The sequence below is a fragment of the Mytilus galloprovincialis genome, chromosome 1, assembly GCF_965363235.1.
Source record: "Mytilus galloprovincialis chromosome 1, xbMytGall1.hap1.1, whole genome shotgun sequence".
Lineage (NCBI taxonomy): Eukaryota > Metazoa > Mollusca > Bivalvia > Mytilida > Mytilidae > Mytilus > Mytilus galloprovincialis.
In genome coordinates, this window is record NC_134838.1 from 131,388,228 (window position 1) to 131,409,927 (window position 21,700).

Genomic DNA, 21,700 nt, shown 5'->3' on the forward strand with positions numbered 1-21,700 from the left:
GTGTATAGTATAAACCATAAACAGTAGATGGGAACCACAAACACTCTTACCACCATAACAGCAAGGTCACTTAGTTTGACTTGTGTCGCTAAATCTTTAGTTTTCGTTATAAAATTTTAAAATTATTATTTAATATCCACTCTTTTTAATTTAGAACTGCATTGTTTAATCAGTGACTTTTCGATTGCATCTTCTTGTGTTCGTTACATGTATATTAACGAGGCAGGCAGTTTTTCTTGGTATTCTTTTATCCAAATATGGACACTTATTAAAAGGAATCGTATATAAAACTCAAGTTCATGTGAAGATAAGTTATAAATATTGTACCTGTATGTCTGTCTGATGACAACTCAATACATCTTATTGAAAATGGTTGGCTCAATATGATAAAAGCAAAAGTTAAGTTTTCAGATTTTCTTTAATTCACAAAAACATTGTAAATTTCTTTCTTCTGTGACAATGGCAGTGATCAATACAATATATGTTTAATGATGAATAACCATGTCTAATACTGATGAAAGTTCTTTAACATAATTTAGAAAATGGAAACAGAGAATATGAGAGACAACAACCAGACCAAAGAGCAGAAAACAGCCTATGGCCGCCAATGGGTCTTCAACGCCGCGGGAAAACCCCGCGCTCGGAAGCTGGGTTCAGCTGACCCCTATGCAACTAAAAATAATGTATAATATTTCAGACTGTTTCCAGGGGGTCTCAACTTATAAATTTAGTTACACAAAGTCCTTGGCTTCCCCTAAGTTAACAATGTTTTCTCTGTGTAACGATCTGCACTATCACCCTCTCAGCTATTTGCTGTATGATATTATACTGGTGTGAAATACCTCGGCTAATCTTTCCATTTGATTGATTACCTTGTCAGGATTCTTAACCTATATACCCAGTGAAAATAAACGAAGATAAGAATGGTTCTATGGCGTCGTTATTGAGATGTTCAATACATTGTTTCGGGTTTAGACAAACTTGACGATTGAGCAGTAGGACGTACTCGTCATGGCGTCGTTATTAAGATGTTCAACATATTGTTTCGATTAAGGACAAACTTGACCACTGGGCTATAGGACGTACTCGTCATGGCGTCGTTATAAAGATGTTCAACACATTGTTTCGGGTTTAGACAAACTTGACCACTGAGCTGTATGACGTGTTCGTCATGGCGTCGTTATAAAGATGGTCAACACATTGTTTCGGGTAATGACAAACTTGACCACTGAGCTGTAGGGTGAACTTGCCATTGCGTTATGATTGAGTTGTTGACACATGGTTGCGGGTTAGGATGGTGATGTGCTAATGACTCTGTTGTACTGATGTGGTGCTTGTGTCAACAGAAGATAAACGTCTCTGTCCATTTCGCTAAATGAGCCTCTTCGAATGTTACTTGGGGTCAATGACGTCAGAGTTGAGCGGCGACGCTCTGAGTCATATGTTGTAATATACGTAGATTCTGCTCTTGGACGTTTGACAGGGGGATCACACAAACAATGATAACAAAATACACAACACGTATCTTTCTCTATGTCAAAGGTAGGTCTCTGCGGGATAACGTCTGGTTCGTTTTGTTTAATACGACACAACATTTTAAAGCCTGATATCACTTTCCATAGCAATTCTCTCCGCAATAAAATATAAACCCACGGGTCTAGAATTTGATTGAGTGACGCGAATCTAATCATGATTAAATCCAATCGAACATTTCGTGGTAACAGTTCTGTCTGGTTTATAATGACTCGTGCCTGAAAGTATAAATAATTAAGATAACAACAAAAAGTCATCAACATTTGATAAATTTTTGTACAATTAAATCGTTATAAACATGATCAAACGTGGAATAAATTGTATGGTAATACTCAGTTTGAAACCCTCTTGAGATAGGAAACTGTTTACAAACAGTGTTTGATATTTAAACAGAAACCGTGATTTTACTTTAATTCTATGGGAATTCTTTATAATCTCCGCGATTTTATTTTTGGAAACTGGGGCGAATAAGAGCAAAATATATGAAACAATCGCGACTGACTGTTCACGACCAATGAAATTCTCGGGACTGATTGACTACTAACGATGGTATCGACCAATGAGATTCTCGCAACTGACTGTCTACTAGCAGTGGTATCGACCAATGATATTCTCGCGACTGATGATCTACTAGCAGTGGCATCGACCAATGATATTCTCGCGACTGATGACCTACTAGCAGTGGCATCGACCAACGATATTCTCGGGACTGTTTGTCTACTAGAAGTGGTATCGAGCATTGAGATCCCTCAGTTCTATATGTCAATATTTGCAAAGAAAAATGCCCCCGCTCAAGCTTTGAAAATGGAACGAACGGACAGAAAGACAAAAAGAAGGAAGGACAGACAGATGGAAAGACGGAAGGACAGAAAGACTCAAAATCGGAAGGACGGACGGTCGAGAGTTTAATGCATCCGTCGCCTACAGTGAGAGCATAAAAACGTCTCGTGTTATTGTTCATTTACTTATTTTATGAACTAACCATTAAAAATAATACAGAGAACATTTTACAACGATATAAGTATCAGTGGCGGATCCAGAAATTTTCATAAGTGGGGGCCCACTGACTGACCTAAGAGGGGGCCCGCTCCAGTCACGCTTCAGTCATTCCCTATATAAGCAACCAATTTTTTTCCCAAAAAGGGGGGCGGGCCCCCTGCCCCCCCTTAAATCCGCCTCTGAGTATGGCTGTAGATTACATCGTTTGCATGAATAAGTAAACATATCAAAGTCTCAAACACATTTTGTCTTCCGTAATTGGTCTTACACATGCTCGTCTGTGTGTTTTAAAGGATTAATGAGATATATTATCAATTGATCTTTACGAAAAGAACTACGTTTTCTGTGCGAGTTTATTGTTTATTTTAAATGTGTTTTTTAATAGTAACAGATACGAAATTGCCAAAAATATGTTAAGAGAAAAATGTAAAGGGGGTTTTAAAATCTCGTGACAAGCCATCGTTGTCTACTCGTGATTAGCTGCAAGTATATCATGTGAAATAAGAATAAATATAATTGAAAAACTTGATACGACCTCAAAAAGATATTCTGTTTAACAGAATAGCGATCAATAACACAAGGTTACAAGAAGGACACGTTATTGTGTAAATCTTCATACACAGTTACAAGAAGGGCACGTTATTGGGTAAATCTTCATAAAAGTCAACAAATTCACAGGTTGAAGAAATTCTGGGAAACTTATCTTAGAGTAAAACTAGTACGTTAAGTTACATAACATTGTATTTGTTTTGGAGTATATTTTTAGATCCGTTGTAAATTTCAATGAGACAGCATATCCTAAATTATTTTTAATTTCGGTCACTTTTCTTTATTATGTAACAAAGAACAAATTAAGATTAAAACGTAGAACAAATTAGATATACTATTGTGGTATGTTCGTCTGTGGTAATTTTCATTATAAATGTAAAATTAAGAAGATGGAATATGATTGCTCACAAGACAACTCTTCACTAAGCTTCAACTGATGTAAAAGTTAGCAACTACTGCATGTTTATTGATCGTATAAAAAGGTCAATAAGATTGCAAATTTTAATCAAATCATAATTAACATGGAGGTTGCCAGAAGCACGTTTCTTTTAAAAACAAGACTGAACAGACGTACTCGAGCCAAAAGATTAGAAATTTAAATTAAAGGAAGATAATTACGTAGAAATTCAACAGCTCTGGTCATAAATGTAAGGAATTTATATAAGGAGAAATGTGGTGCTCACTGAAAAATCCGCGTAGCAGGTTATTTAAAAGTGTGCACCACATTTCTATGTTATTTCAAATAGACAGAAAAAATATTAGTCATTCGTTAAAGTTTAATTAAAAATTCCATTTTTATGGAGATAAAAATTCCATTTTTATGGAGATAAAAATGGGAAAAAAACGTTGATGACATCACGGTCACATCGTAAAATTATGTCTATGAGCTGATAGACAAACAACTTTTAGCTAATCAGAAAACGTGTTACATTCAAAATTTAATGATATATGACATTAACTTCTTTGTTGTTAAGGATTATGTACCCTTGTGTTGATTCAATTCTAAACATATGGAAATTTTATAGAAAATCCATGTTGAACTGGCCTTTCCCCTAATGTACTCTCATATTTGGCAATTCGATGCTTGATAGATAGAGGATTATTGCATGCATTGCTAGCAATGATTTTCTTAAAACATGTTTATAAATTTAGATATTGGTTAAAACAAATATAAATATGGACCAATTCAGGTACACTTTCTAGGGTCATAGAAAAACAAGTGAGTAATCTATCATCTATGTTTAAAATTTTATGACAAAAATCTCTGTATTAAAGTCTGTGGATTTTCTACAAATATCTAAGTTTTATTTTCATTAGATTATATTTTTCTACTAATTTAAACTATAAATAATAATGCTTTGCACGAAATGGTCCATCTCTATTTTTCGTTATCTTCGGCTGTTTGAAAATTCCGTAATTAGGCCACAGAAGGGGTCATAAACCTTAATTAACGTATGTCTATATTACATTAAATTCTTTTATAGAAATCGTGCTGTTCTGTCGGGATTAAGTTCACACATGCAAACAACATCATGAAGTGTAAGAAGATATGATATTGTGCAATGTTGTACAAAATTATATTATAGAAAATACAATAATAAAAGAGACATATAGGTCTTAGTTTCAAACTGAAAAAAGGCGGCTTGATTATTAATCCCTTCTAACCCAGACACAATGGTTTAATTATAGTAATATTATGACCGTTTTCGATATGTCAGTTTAAACGTGATAAAAATACCCTTTAGTGAGCTAGATCACACATATAACGCCCCTATGCATAGTAACATGGTATAATTCTTCAAAACCCCCTTCCCAAGAAAATAGTATTCAATTTCAGATTATCGGAATCGAGCCATTTTTTGTTGAATGGAAGCCTCCATTCATATTTCAAAAACATCTGCAAATGGAACGGCCTTATCATAGCAATAATAAAGTGAAAACGGACAACTAAAGACACGAACTGCCGGATAGACCGGCCTTATCATAGCAAATAAAGTGAAAACGGACAACTAAAGACACGAACTGCCGGATAGACCCACCAGAACACTGTACAAAGCTGGGACATGTAAAGATTTCATGAGATATACATTATGTTTTACAAATTTCGGCAAGAGCAATCATACTTTCACAATGAATGCATGTATTGATGACGAAATTAGGTAAACGTTGTGAGCCCATGATATTAATAACATTTTAAATCGTAAATGTGTTTTCTTAACTTTTAGGAAGAAAATATATCATTATTATTTTCAATCACTCGAAAACTTACTTGTTGGAAGAAACAAACATGTTCTCTACATTGGAGCAAACGAAGCATCGGCTTAAAAGAAAGGAAAATTAACAATAGGAAAAGAAAGGAAAATTAACAATTGGAAAAGAAATTTCTGCATTCTTTTGATATAAAGAATACAAATGTTGATATCAAGGTAAAAACAGACAATGGTCAAATATGATGCTAGGCTGGGAGTGCCTGTAAGGTTCATGTAGATAAATTTCGGGGAAAAAAACTGTTTTCTTTTAAATTTTACGATAAAATAATGATCTACTCTGAACTTTGTCCCCAAAAAGAAAGAAAAACTCCCGATAATCTCCATTAATATACAATGGAATACCTTTACAACGTTTGTTTGTAATATTTTTTTTTCCTTCAAAATATCAATAACAAAAAAATGACATTGACACAACAAATGTGATACTTCAGAAATAATGCAGACTTAAAGCAGATGTATCGAATGACCTGAGGCATCAGATGGACATAATAGGATCAAAGAATGCTTCTTAAATCTCGTTCAATATCACGTTACAGTTTAAATGGACGAGAGTTTTAATCTTGAGAACATCTATTGTTGTTTCCTACATTGTTTTGTAGTAGGACATCTTTGTGCATATTTTATTATTGTAAAGTACGAAAATATGTCCAACAGCAAATGTGTTTGTGTCCACGTAAAGCCTTTTTTGTTATGGGTATTTTAAAATATCGGAGACCAAAATACCTCTACATTTTTTTTTACAAAACTTCCATGCAGTTGTCATTTAATGACACTTGGTTAACCTTTGTGTTATTTATATGTTAATTAAGAAATTGTTTTTATTCTAAGAGAGAGTAGATTGTCTCTTATTCAACATATAAATAGAGTACTAATTACTTCTTATTGGAAAACAATTACTACTGATGATTTTAGCTGTCAATGAGAGCAATAGTAATTCGGAGAATCCCTTACAACAATAGCATACGTTTTAGCAAATTGCAAAACGATATTGACAGTATTTGCCAAAAATAACAAAAAACGGTACAGGAGTGTGTATCGACACACAATATATATGCATAGATATAAAAAATGAAAAACTATGAAGGTTGTTGCCTTCAAACCGTTTTCTGTGTTGATTTTACATTATTCAGGATTGTTAAGATTATAAAGAATACCCAATTTAATCATGGAGTCTGTTTTTTTTAAATGAAAATATTCTGATGTGTTTTCTCTCATGATTTGTTACAATGTATTTGTATAGTCCTTGACTGGATTTTATCATGGAAAACAAATCGACATTTAAACAACTATACACTAAAGTATCAGTTTGCTATAGTTCATATTACGGCTTTCAACATTGAGGAAAATCCGTACCTTACAGTAACATATAAGAGGCCCTGACATGACTTGATAAGAAATGATTCAAATCAAATATAACGGTCTAAAATATGACAAAACCATAAAGGAATGTGATAGACAACGACAACCATCGAATTACCGGCTCCTGGTGACATGTGATAGACAACGACAACCATCGAATTACCGGCTCCTGGTGACATGTGATAGACAACGACAACCATCGAATTACCGGCTCCTGGTGACATGTGATAGACAACGACAACCATCGAATTACCGGCTCCTGGTGACATGTGATAGACAACGACAACCATCGAATTACCGGCTCCTGGTGACATGTGACAGACACATACAGAATGTGACGGAGCTAAATCTGATGCATTAAGTTTTCAAATCAGAAATATTTAAAGTAAATCATTCGTCTTTAGAAGTAAGCGATTATATGAAATTGTTGAAGGTACACTTAATTCAAGTATATATGTGTTGGATAATCATAATACAAATTGTTCCAAGCAGTGATCATAAGTCAACGTTTAAATCCCCCTATTTGTTAGTCAATTAATGGTTTTAATTTTATGAGGACATTTAAATCGAACCCCCCTGTACTGACTCGTCCGTAATTATTTCATGATGTTTCCGAAAGTTGACTTACATTTACTATCTTCTTCGTTACTTTCCCCTCTTTTGTAATTTCCCCTTATTTACATGCTCACGTTGATGATTCAGCATCATTTATTGATATATCTGCCAGATTCCGGCACAGTGTAAGTTTATAACATATTGACAATTTGAAGAACTGTTTATTGTAAACATATATAACATGTATTGTGTTTTGATGACGTATAAAACGTTGGGTAAATGACAATGATGACAAATATGCCACGTCACCAGATTATTTGTTTTATTGTTTCACAACCGTTTGGTATTACTTGTAAACACACAGATACAACATTTACACTATAAAAATGTTCTATAAACATTCAAATACCCTTTTTGGTAATTTTTGTATGATTCATAGCACCCCCCTCATTTCGTTATTTTTAAAGTATGGAAAGCAATTCGTGTCATAATTTGCATACATAATTTTTGATACTTGTCGAGTTTTCAACACATTAAAAGCTGTACACACCAGTTTTGACTCACAGTTATGTTACAAACTTGATATATTGTTAATACTTGTATTTTTGTATGTTTTGGCAAATCTTTTTGATTGATAGGTTTTATATTGAGTTTTTATTTGTTCTTTCAGCTTTTTACCGTTTACGTTTGATGTTCACGTTCAGTTTGGAGTTATACTTACCTGTCAACATTTGTAATCATTCATTGAGCACCAGCATACCTTTGTTATTCATGCTACATTGTGTTAATAGAGTGGATTATATGACAATAAATAAAACGGTTATCTTTAATGAAGTCCATTATTTAATGCCCGCAAAGAATAGATGGGAGTCATTACAGTAAAAAGACTAAGGAGATTTGACTGGCTAGTGATATAACTTACCCGGCATTCAAGATGGCTGGTATAGAAGACAATACTGACTCTGCGTCAAGTACTACATCCGAGATGATCAACACTGCGGATATCGATAAAAGATTACGCACACTTACTGAGAGTGGTAAAGAACTTTTTGAAAACAAACAAAGAAAATTTCTGTTGAAAATGCAAATCGTAAAAAGTGACCTTCAGCTTTTAGCAAGAAACATTGAACCGTATTCAAATGAGTTAACATCATTACAGGAGCTAAAAACCGAATTCATGAGTGGAACTGTACGTTATGACACAATTTGTAAAGAATACTTAGATTTTCTTTCGAGGACTAACACTGCTGAAGGCATGGATGAAGTTCATAAACTATCAGGTGAAATGCAAGATTTTACGCAATTTGTGGAAACAGAAAGTAAACGAATGAACACATTCAATAATGAGTTACGTGCTATAGAGAGAGAGAATTCCTTAGCTAGCAGAAGTTCTAGGAGAAGCCACTCATCCAGAAAAACACATAGTTCCTCCTCTTCATCAGTTCTTGCAAGAGCAAGGGCCAAAGCTGAAGCTGCAAAGGTGAAAGTTCATTTTGCAGAGAAAGAAACTTTATTATTGAAGGAGAAGGCTCTTATAGAAGAGAAAAGGTCGATAGAATCAGCAAAAGTAGAACGCAAGAAGGCCGACATTGAAGCCGATTTAGACCTGCTTTCTCGACAGAAGGAAGCAGCAGCAGTTGAAGCGGAGGCTAATGCTTTGCAAAATGAATGCGATGAAAATATGTCACAAGTGTTGCCTGATCAACCACCACTTGATTCGAAATCAAAAACTGCTGCATATATTAATCATGTTCAGAAACAAATTAGTTCAATTGAGATCGACAAAGAAAACACTGATGCATTTCATATCGATAAAGAAAACAAACATTCAACTCATATCGATCAAGAAAACACACATGTCAGTGGAACATTAGACCCACACGCCAACTCGTTCATTCCAAGAAAAAATATTATTGCAGATACGCATGTGTCAGATAATCATCCTTATCCGAGTGATAGAACTCTTGCTACTGATTTCACACGTTTCTTGCTAAAACGTGATCTCTTAATGTCAAGGTTCAATATTTTTAATGACAAACCCGAGTATTATCCATCTTGGAAGGACAGTTTCAAGAAAATAGTGAAAGAGATTGATGCAGATTCAAGTGAGGAAATAGACCTATTGTTAAAGTGGACTGGTCCTAGTTCTAAAACACAAGTTCAAAGTATCAAAGCTGCGAATACTAACAATCCGTCAAGAGCTCTAAAGCTAATCTGGGAGAGATTGAATGAAAGGTATGGTAGCCCAGAGCTTATCGATAGTGCACTCAAGACAAAACTAGCAGCTTTTCCACGCATTACAAATAAAGATTATTTTAAGTTGTATGATCTGTCAGATATCTTGTCAGAGATATCATCTGTGAAAGAAAATGACAATTACAAGGTTATATTTTCCTATTTTGACTCATCAGTTGGTGTAACACCAATCGTAGCTAAGCTTCCATATCAGCTTCAGGAACGATGGACTACTATGGCCGTTAATTATAACGATAAAAACAAAACAATTTATCCGCCATTTCATGTATTTGCTCAGTTTATTCAGCAACAAAGTAAGGTAAAGAACAATCCAAGTTTTTTATATGACAGTCAACAGGCAAACACTGGTTTTAAGGATAAACTACCAACAACAAAAGGGAAACTTAATGACGTTCGTACCAGGAAAACAGACTTCGCTGAAACAAAAAATGAGAGGAGTCAAAGTGTGGATCCACGTGAGAAATGTTTGATTCATGGTACAAACCATACACTTAATGATTGTAGAACATTCAAGTCAAAGCCAATACAAGAACGTAGACAATTTTTGAAGTTGAACAAATTATGTTTCGGATGTTGCTTGTCAGCATCACATTTTAAACGGAACTGTCCTAACGCAATCAAATGTGGGGAGTGTGGAAAAACAGATCACCCTACAGCACTGCACATAAAAAATCGAGATCAACAGTCTACAGAGCCATCAGGTCATGGCGGGGAGCCTGTTGATGTGGAACATGAAGTTCAAACTCCTATACAATCAGCATGCACACAGATTTGCATGGATAAATTTGGTGGCAAATCATGCGCAAAGATAATACCGGTAGAAGTGTATCGTAGTGACAATCCTGATAGAAGGCTAAAAGTATATGCTTTAATGGACGATCAATCGAATAGGACTTTAGGAAAATCGGAACTCTTCGATTACTTTGGATCAACGAGTGTCTCTGATTTTACCTTGTCAACATGTTCCGGAAAATCTCAAGCATCTGGTCGAAAGCTTAGTGGTTTAGTCGTCGAGTCATTAGATAAACAAACTCAATTACATGTGCCTGACATTTTAGAGTGTAACCTCATTCCAGATTCTAAAGACGAAATACCTACTCAAGAAGTTGTTTTGTTTCATAATCATCTCAGTGATCTCGTGGAATTTATCGAACCTCTTGACAAAGAGTCCGAAATATTGCTCTTAATTGGACGTGATCTCATTTCTGCTCATCACGTACTTGATCAAAGAATTGGATCTGGGAATGCGCCTTATGCACAAAAACTTCCTCTGGGATGGACAGTTATTGGTGAAACTTGTCTCGGAAAACTGCACTATCCAGACGAAACTCGTGTTAAAAAGACATACTTACTTTCTTCCGATAGAATATCGATATTTCCACCGTGTACAAGTGAACTTAAAATTGATGAAGTGCGTACACTTGAAGTTAATGAAAGTGCATACGACAACATTGGCAAAGATGTGTTTATTCGCCGTCCTGATGATGATAAACCTGGACTGTCTCGTGATGACAGAGAATTTATAGAATCTATGGATACAAACTTTTGGAAGGACTCACGTGGCAATTGGTCCGCCCCATTACCGTTTCGACAAGATCGTCAAGTTCTACCAAATAACAGAAATCTAGCATGGAAAAGAGCCAAAGGTCTAGATGCAAATCTTCGCAAAGATCTTCAGAAGCGTGAACATTTCTTCACTTTCATGAATACAATTCTAGAAAAGGGTCACGCTGAGAAGGCCCCACATATCAACGATGATCAGGAACAATGGTATTTGCCAATATTCGGGGTTTATCACCCCAAGAAACCTGGGAAACTTCGTGCTGTGTTTGATTCCTCTGCACAATTTGATGGCGTGTCTCTTAACAATGTGTTGCTTAGTGGACCAGATTTGACGAATAATCTAATCGGTGTTTTGCTCCGCTTCCGTAGGGAGCAAGTGGCCATCATGGGCGATATAGAACAAATGTTTTACAGTTTTAAAGTTGATGAAAAACACAGAGACTATCTACGATTTTTCTGGTACACCGACAATGATTTTGACAAACCTCTAACAGTGTATCGCATGTGTGTGCACGTATTCGGCAATAGTCCTAGTCCTGCAATTGCGTCATACGGACTTAGAAAAACTGCCATGGAAGGAGAAAATGAGTTTGGCTCCGATATGCTTGATTTTGTCACTAGAGATTTCTACGTTGATGATGGTTTAACTTCGAAACCTTCTAGCGCCGAAGCAATTGATCTCATGAAGAGAACTAAGTCAGCTTTAAAATCTATTGGTAACATTCGACTACACAAGATATCTTCAAATGTTGAGGAAGTTATGCATTCGTTTGATAATGAAGATCTTGCAAAGAGTCTTAAGGATCTCGACCTAAGTTCCGATATTCTTCCAATACAACATAGCCTTGGTATGAACTGGGACCTTGAAACTGATACTTTCATGTACTACATCGATAGAGATGTCAAACCGTATACTCGTCGAGGATTATTGTCAACAATAAACAGTATATTTGATCCTCTTGGATACTTAGCGCCAGTAACTATTAAAGGAAAATTACTGCTCAGATCAGTTATGACAGGACAGATCATGTGGGATGAACCGTTACCGGAAGAGGTTTACAACGAGTGGGAATCTTGGAGAACGTCACTCTTTGATTTGGAAACAGTAAAATTCAAAAGGATGTTTGTACCTACTTCATTTACTTTAGCAAAAACAAGGAAGATACACATTTATTCTGACGCATCAGAGAAGGCAATAGCCGCAGTTGGTTACATACAACTAGATGACGATAAGAATTTTGGTTTTATTATGGGAAAGGCAAAGGTTGCACCCAGTCACAGTCATACGATTCCACGCTTAGAACTATGTGGAGCTTTGCTAGCAACAGAAATAGTACAAACAATATCCGACCAGTTAGATATACCTTTGTCTGATATTCACTATTATACCGACAGTAAAGTTGTACTAGGGTACATCTTCAATTCATCACGACGATTTTACAATTATGTTTCAAACCGTGTTGCGAAAATCCACACAGTGTCAAATTCCGAGCAATGGTCTTATGTGCATACAGATGGCAACCCAGCCGATCTGGCAACTCGATCAATAATTCCTTCGAAATTAGAAAATAGTATATGGCTATCTGGTCCGGTGATAAAAAAGGACGCCGATCAAACTATTGAAAGATTTTCTCTCATCAATCCTGACACAGATAACGAAATACGTCCTGACATTACAACTAGAAAAACAACGAGTCTCGAGAAACTCTCCTTAGGATCACAACGATTCGAAAGATTTGGAAACTGGAAGTCACTTGTTAGATCAATTGCGCTGATAAAGAACTTTCTTGTTAATAAAATCTCAAAAGAAACTAGGTGTCGATTCAGGGATGCAGAGATGTTCGTTGTTGGAGTTGTGCAAAACGAGATCTTTTCAGACGAAATTGATTGTATTAAAAATGGCAGGCCACTACGTGGAAATAGTGCACTGTTGCAGTTAAGTCCATTTATTGACAATGAAGGCATTCTGCGTGTTGGTGGGCGTATCAAAATGGCAAATGTACAACCCGATGAAAGGAATCCAATCTTAATACCTAGTAAACATTGGATTGCAACTTTAATAATACGGTACTTTCATCAAAAGATAAAACACCAAGGAAGACAATTTACATCAGGAGCTATACGAACAGGAGGATACTGGATAGTAGGTGAAAAGCGTCTTGTTTCATCAATAATTTACAAGTGTATAACTTGCCGCAAGCTTCGAGGGCATACCGAACAACAAAAAATGGCTGACTTGCCTGAAGACCGTGTGATCCCTGAAACACCATTTACATCTATAGGGATTGACACCTTTGGACCTTGGTCCGTCATAAGCCGACGCACTAGAGGTGGCGTTGCGAACGCAAAGCGTTGGGCCATCATTTTTACATGTCTAGTCACAAGAGGTGTTCACCTAGAAGTAGTAGAGGAAATGACTTCCTCGTCATTTATTAACGCCTTCAAACGTTTCATAGCTATTCGAGGGGAAGTAAAACTAATTAGGTCTGACAGAGGTACTAATTTCGTCGGAGCCACTGACCAACTAGGTATTGATAGTATCAATGTAGAAGATGGACCAATAAAGGAACATTTATATGATAATGGCATAGAGTGGCATTTTAATTCACCTCATTCATCTCATATGGGAGGTATATGGGAAAGAATGATAAAAACAACGCGATCAATCCTGGACTCTATGTTATCAGAACTTCCTGGAAAAGAACTATCACATGAAGTGTTAGTAACATTGTTAGCGGAAGTGTCTGCGATAATTAACTCCAGGCCTTTAACATGTGTACCTACGGACTCTGATGAGCCATTACCTCTCACACCTAATCTTATCATCACTCAAAAGCCTAGTGTATTAATTCCAAAGGATGTGTCATTCGATTGTAAAGACATGTATTATGCACAGTGGAAGCGTGTACAATACCTTTCAAACGTTTTCTGGAAACGTTGGCGAGTGGAATACTTGCAAACTTTACAATGTCGACAGAAATGGACCCAAGAAAGAGAAAACATTCAAGAAGGAGATGTTGTGTTGCTCAAGGACAATCAAGTTAATCGCTTAAGTTGGCCAATGGGAATAGTCACTAAAACATTCCCTAGTGCTGACAATTTAGTACGTAAGGTAGAAATTCGTATAGTGCGTACTGTGGACAAAGACTGTGTAAAACCAGCTTTCTTCGTTAGACCAGTGACAGAACTTGTGCTATTGTCAAGAACTTATGAATAGTGTAGTGGCATAAATAGCATGCCAGACGGGGAGTGTACTGACTCGTCCGTAATTATTTCATGATGTTTCCGAAAGTTGACTTACATTTACTATCTTCTTCGTTACTTTCCCCTCTTTTGTAATTTCCCCTTATTTACATGCTCACGTTGATGATTCAGCATCATTTATTGATATATCTGCCAGATTCCGTCACAGTGTAAGTTTATAACATATTGACAATTTGAAGAACTGTTTATTGTAAACATATATAACATGTATTGTGTTTTGATGACGTATAAAACGTTGGGTAAATGACAATGATGACAAATATGCCACGTCACCAGATTATTTGTTTTATTGTTTCACAACCGTTTGTTATTACTTGTAAACACACAGATACAACATTTACACTATAAAAATGTTCTATAAACATTCAAATACCCTTTTTGGTAATTTTTGTATGATTCATAGCACCCCCCTCATTTCGTTATTTTTAAAGTATGGAAAGCAATTCGTGTCATAATTTGCATACATAATTTTTGATACTTGTCGAGTTTTCAACACATTAAAAGCTGTACACACCAGTTTTGACTCACAGTTATGTTACAAACTTGATATATTGTTAATACTTGTATTTTTTATGTGAATGTATGGAACACAATTAGTGTCATAAGCCAACTTTGTATTTTTGTATGTTTTGGCAAATCTTTTTGATTGATAGGTTTTATATTGAGTTTTTATTTGTTCTTTCAGCTTTTTACCGTTTACGTTTGATGTTCACGTTCAGTTTGGAGTTATACTTACCTGTCAACATTTGTAATCATTCATTGAGCACCAGCATACCTTTGTTATTCATGCTACATTGTGTTAATAGAGTGGATTATATGACAATAAATAAAACGGTTATCTTTAATGAAGTCCATTATTTAATGCCCGCAAAGAATAGATGGGAGTCATTACACCCCCTTTTATATGACTTGTATGTCTTGTGGCCTCTTTTAAAAAAAAACGTCTGTATCTGCGCCTGACTATTGAATAAAAGGCCCGGATCTTCAAAAATAGAATAGGGTTGTTTCAATGAAATATAAAAATAGAAAGGCTTTTGAAAACATAAATTTCGGGAAAAATGCGGCTTCTAATCGGTAAAGTTTTACTTATTAAATTTGTAAAAGCCAAACTGGGCGTATCTGTTATAGGGAAAACGGTACTATTACATTTTCCCAGCATTAGGTTGGCCTTTTGTGTACCCAAGACAGGCGAAGGAAGTCAACTTAGGAGGGCTGTGATTGGATGTAAGAGTACAATATATTTTTTTATGTATCTATGAATAACTGCAGCGTGTAAATTTACAATATAAATTTTAAAACCTATTGAAATATTTTCTAGAGAATTATTCGAAAAGGCTTCCAAAATTTCATAAATTTGGTGCAAAATGACGGTGGGCATGGATAACATATACAAGCTCCGTTGGAAATTGGTCATGATACTATTTGGCTTCAATTTTTAAAATAAAGTAATAAAGAACTACATCACACATAACTGTTTTATCCAGGTTTTTATTATAAAAAGTGGTAAATTTAGAAAATGTTACTATTGTCGCCTATGGCAGAATAAATAGTACCGTTTTCCCTATAGTAACTTGTATCTGAATAACTGTCTAGTTAAAACTTTGGACTATGTCGAATTCATTTGCTGGCCTTATCACGACAAAAAGATAAGATTAATGGCCTTCATACATAAACTGACTACAGAAAATCTTCTTGAACACTTGTTCGACGCAAAAGTTAGTGAATCATTTCATTCTGAATCATTTCATTCTCCCATACTATATGGAGCTTTTTTTTTATTATGTCTTTTTGCTTTGAACATGTGTTCATGAAGTTTTGCTTGTATTTTTTATATGAAGGCATTTCAAATTTTTTTGAAGTGATAACGCTATCACATGAATTTAAATTTAATATTGTCCAAAAAACACAGATAATTATAATCAGTTAACATCGTTCCAACAAACAATATAAATATCATGTCCGAGCAAAATATCAATGAAATCCAGAGACGGCACAAAAACCACAAAAGAATGGTGAACATATAAAAAAGACGATGTGGTATGATGTCCAATGAGACAACTATCCACAAAAGACCAAAATGACACAGACATTAACAACTATAGGTCACCGTACGGCCTTCAACAATGAGCAAAGCCCATACCGCATAGTCCGCTATAATAGGCCGAGATAAGACAATGTAAAACAATTCAAACGAGAAAACTAACGGCCTTATTTATGTAAAAAAATGAACGAAAAACATGGTCGTTTAAGAGAATAAGTCACAAAAGGTCGACTAAAGTTTCCGTCATTGTTTCCGTCATTGTTTTCTTAATTACTTATTTATATCTATCGTGTCTTGCTGATTTTTTTTTTTTTTTTATATTTCTTTAGTTTCTTCTCTTATCTATTTTTATCTACTGACAATTTTGAAGAACAATTTGTAAATCTGGCAAATGTCATTTTGCTAATTTGATTTTATTTCTACATGAAAATGATCATGTTGGTTCTATACTTGTAAAAAAACCCAGCAAGTCAATGCTGAAGACTTTGTAAGGTGTGTCATTAAAAAGCAATATCAGAGACAAGTGCCAGTGGACTTACAACAGAGCTTACGATAAAAGTTGTCATAGATTTATTGTACATCTATGTTTATATACTTCCAATCATCTACACATTTGCCTGTACATAAAGATGAATGATATTGGACACCAGGTATGTATAACATCTGTTCAAATCGCTGAAAAAATCCCCTTCAAAATTATTGAAAACTATCGTTGTGCATTGACAATAATATCTTGGTGTAAATTACATACACAATTCGAGCTTATGTCCTCAGCATGTATCTAATACAAAGATTTGGTATTATATTATGTAAGTCAGTCAACAATGTTGATGACAGTGTAATACGATATGTCATGGAATGCACATCATAGATATAAATCATATTTTACTTATGAATCTGATATCTAAAGGTAATAAACTTTCTTAAATTGTATGAGTATTTGTATGACTTGCAAATAGTCCTGACATTTAACATGCAATGAATTTAATAAACAACTGTCATAAAGTTTGAGGTTTAGCTAGCCATCATTGTCTTCATAAAACGCTTGTTTTAAGTCAGAAATTTGAAATTTCTATTCCGATCGTTCCGTTGATTGATATATTCAAGGCTTTTTCTGAGGTTGTATGGTCTTTTTCCTATTTTAGTTGACCTTGAAGTGCGTTATTTTAGTTGACCTCGGAGTGTGGTATTTAAGTTGACCTAGGTGTGCGTTATTTGAGTTGACATTGGAGTACTGTATTTTAGTTGACCTAGAGTGCAGTATTTTAGTACACCACGGAGTGCGATATTTTAGTTGACTACGGAGTGCGGTATTTTAGTTGACCACGGAGTGCGGTATTTAGTTGACCACGGAGTGTAATATTGGTGTTGACCTTGGAGTTGGTGCTGTATTTTAGTTGACGGTCCTGGTGTGCGGTTGTGTTATTATTTGTTAAAGTAGTCAATAGATAATGGATAATGCATATGATAATAACATACATTTTTTGATTGTGTACTTTTAAACAGGAAACTATAAAAAATGTAGTTAACAAACATGTTTCCCCTAACTAAATGTAGATTAACAATCCTTAAATTTAAAATAATTGGGTTTTGTTTAATGTATGGCAAATAAAATAACAAAAACAAGAATAGACAGTAACCTAACGATACAAGTTCATTTAACTACAGACCTGGGAGAACATTACAGATACAAGTTCATTTAACTACAGACCTGGGAGAACATTACAGATACAAGTTCATTTAACTACAGACCTGGGAGAACATTACATATTTTTATGAATATTTATATAATTAAGAAATTTATCTTTTTTTTGATAATGAGTGATAGCAATACTTATATATAGCTTATATGTTGAAAAATCATTAAAAGTCGAGTCGATATAGTACAAGTAAGGGTATATTCAAAAGTACATAATTATGTTAAGTAAAAACACATTTTCTTGAAATGTGAATACAAATCCCTTCTTCGTATACGTAGCGTAGCGTCTTGTATTACAAAAGATAAAAAAAAAAACATAAAGTTTCTTTACAAATACACTCGGTCGGGATAAAATACTGATCAGAAATTGCGGATTTTTCAAGATTTGTATTAAAAGATATAGTCTCAGCTTTAACCAGCAGATTTGAAATGTTAGAAAAACAAACTCACAGCCAAAAATGCTTTAAAAACTGGACGTTCTACATTCTTGAATAAAATATAAATCTATATATTTTATGTAATGTTTTCTTTTACAACAACCAAGTGAATCTTGTCAGTGCCTAGATATAATTCAACTGTCTTAGTATGTGTGTGTCGGTCTTTTTAAGAAAAATTTGGTGTTTTTACTTTATAAATTGTGATTGTGTCCAAGACCAGTACTTTATTCTTTGTTCCAAAGGTATTAACATATAAACCAGAACATTTCTACAAATTAACTTTAGGGGTTAAATCAAAACTATGATAAATATTAAATATAAGAAGTGATTCCAAAATGATTCAAATGAGCGGTGATATCTGCTATTTAAACAATTAAGACACCAAGAAAAGTAGAATTATTCTATTTTCAAATAATAAGTAAAGTGTCTACAAAAATTCATAGGCGGATCCAGGGGGGGGGCCCTGGGGGGCCCGGGCCCCCCCTTTCGTGGGAAAAATTTGGTTGATTATATAGGGAATCACTGAAGCATGACTGGAGCGGGCCCCCCCTTAGGTCAGTCAGCGGGCCCCCCCTTAGGCAAAGTTCTGGATCCGCCACTGAAATTACTATAATTATATATATATATAAATAAAAAAAGTTAACGTTAACTGACATACTCACCATAAGAGGCATATAACAAGTACTAAACACTATAGTAATTCCTACTAGTTGTACTAACATCTGACATTCGGTGAATCGTTTAGAGTAACTAAAATAGTTTCTTCTGCTATTTCCTGACAGTAGACATTGGCGACGTCGACTTTTTATAAGAGTATATATCACAGTTAAATTACAACATGCAGTCACAGAAATAATCACAGTTGCTAATATAGCAAATAAATAGTTGAATGCTTTGTCAACAGGTTCTTTTGTATAATAGTCGAAAAAACACCACGTCCTTGGGTACTGAAGCACTACATTGCCAAAACCCATAAACGGTAGAGCGGCCATGAAAGCTGCTAAGGTCCAACAAAATATTAAAATCACTGTAGCATGTTTTGTAGATTTCCAGGCATTGTATATAAGTGGATGTTTTATACATACGACCCGTTCTATAGACATACTACATACAATCAACATTGTGGCATACCCTGCCATTATCATTACATATCCGAAATAATTACACATAGCTGTTCCGCCTATCCATTGGAAATTATTCACATATACAGCTATCACAACGGGTGATGTCAATGTTGTCCCTAATAAGTCTGTGACACATAGACCAGCTACCAATCTGTAAAATATAGTCCTTCTTTGTTCTGGTCCGGATCGAATTAAGACGATAAGCGCTAAAATATTTCCCAAAATCCCTGCCCCAAACATTATTCCAGAATTTATAACTGTATTATTTTTCTTTGAGGAAAAGTCTGATCCGTTTGTTATATTTGGTAGGAAAGCTGACGTCTGCGGACTTGCACTTGTATTCCCCATGATGATCTGTAGTGAATGATTATAACTACTATCGTTCACAGATGTGTAATGCATACCGTTAACAGGCATAATTTATTTAAATCACTTCAGTAGCTCCAATGGGAATATATTACCATCACTCTTGAGAGAAAGTGCCACCACTCTTTTCACCTGAAATTGTAATTAGAGTAAATGTTATGAAATATTCAGCTTATTATTTAATTATTGCCAAGATAATACATAATTCACCGGACAACAGTTGATTCCTATCAAATAGAATTCCAACTGAACTGTAAATCTGTGGTCCGTAATCTATGGATTTGACCGAGGAAAATCATTATCTGTGGTGACAATTTCACTAGTTAGCAATCAACACTTTACCTTAATTAACTAATAGATCAATACGGATTCTAATGAGGGGGAAATAATAATAAAAAATACCGTTTGGTAAACAATCATTATATAGTTGTATATTGATGACAGTTCTGACAGACTTTCATTTAACATAAAACCCCAGTCATAATAGATTTGAGTGGCTATAGATAATCAATCAGATTAATAAGTGGTCATATAATCTATGTATTTAGAAAAAAAGTTCGGTTTATATATTGAAAGATTTTATATATTCGCAGACACAAAGCTATAATAAATGGATTACGATTACCTACATGAATCAGGAGATTAATCTTAATCTTCATTTACAGTTAAAATGGTTAACAACCTTAACATATTTTATGCAGATCAGATCCCCGTGAATTTCTCAAAAATAAAAGTTACAACACCTCACCTAAAAAAGTAAAAAAAGATAACAATGTGACACTTGTCATAGTCAAATAAATATGTGTTAATTACAATAATGTACGTACTTTTTTGTACACCTCAGTACATGTGCTTACTATCTATCATCGTTAAGATACATTCATACAAATAAAAGTTTATAAATGTAGCTGGTGTACCGTGACATTTTATTTCCGTATTTTTAAAGTGTTGGGTTTTACCTTTATTAATATTCAATTTCAGTTAATGGGACATAATAATATTCGACAAGACTTCCGTGTGACCATTATTTCGTTTCTGTCTATGTTCGCTGTGTCAACTGGAGAAAAAAGGGGGAGGGCTTCAAAAGAAAATAAACTCTACTTTGAAATGGATTCATGCGATTTGTCCAAATGATTTTAACATCCTGTAACATCTGCATACGAGATAAATACGTCCTTCCCAATGTTGACAAAACAACAACAAAATGTTTTCGTAAAAAAAGTCGTATGGAAATAAATAATAATAGATAATCTTATTACTGTGGTCTTACCTCTTCATCAGGTAACATGTAAGGTGGTCCATTATGAAGGAAGTATTCACATTAAATAAATCTTTAAAAATAAATCTTTAAAGATATAATCGATTGGTTAACTAAATAAAAGAACAAGTGCCCGCTTGGTTACGTAATTGCCATAATAGTACACCAAGAATGTGAAGTTATTTGCTTAAAAGGAAAGAAAATAGTAGTTAAAGCTCGTTACTCATTGTTACGGTCTCGGGGCACGTGGCAAAATAGTTTACATACCATAAACTATTTATTTAACTACAGAAGCAGGTATCTTATGGTTTCTTTGAATGAAAAATGTCATATTTTCATATACAAGTAATATCAATAAAGAGTAACAATATTGACAACCTTATTCACTAAATACATATTTACCAGGTAATATACCGGCAATAACCAA

At 34.6% G+C, this 21,700-nt stretch overlaps 1 protein-coding gene across 1 annotated transcript; it reads right to left on the minus strand.

The window, feature by feature from the left end:
- Positions 1-399: 399 nt before the first annotated feature.
- LOC143060152 (prostaglandin E2 receptor EP4 subtype-like) lies at positions 400-21,417 on the minus strand. The gene is made up of 3 exons (XM_076233547.1): positions 21,286-21,417; positions 19,188-20,147; positions 400-1,751 (listed from the first exon to the last, which is right to left on the minus strand). Exons 2-3 carry the CDS (start codon positions 20,064-20,066, stop codon positions 1,290-1,292), a joined length of 1,341 nt encoding a protein of 446 aa, XP_076089662.1. The 5' UTR covers positions 20,067-20,147; positions 21,286-21,417; the 3' UTR covers positions 400-1,289.
- Between the last annotated feature and the right edge of the window lie 283 nt (positions 21,418-21,700).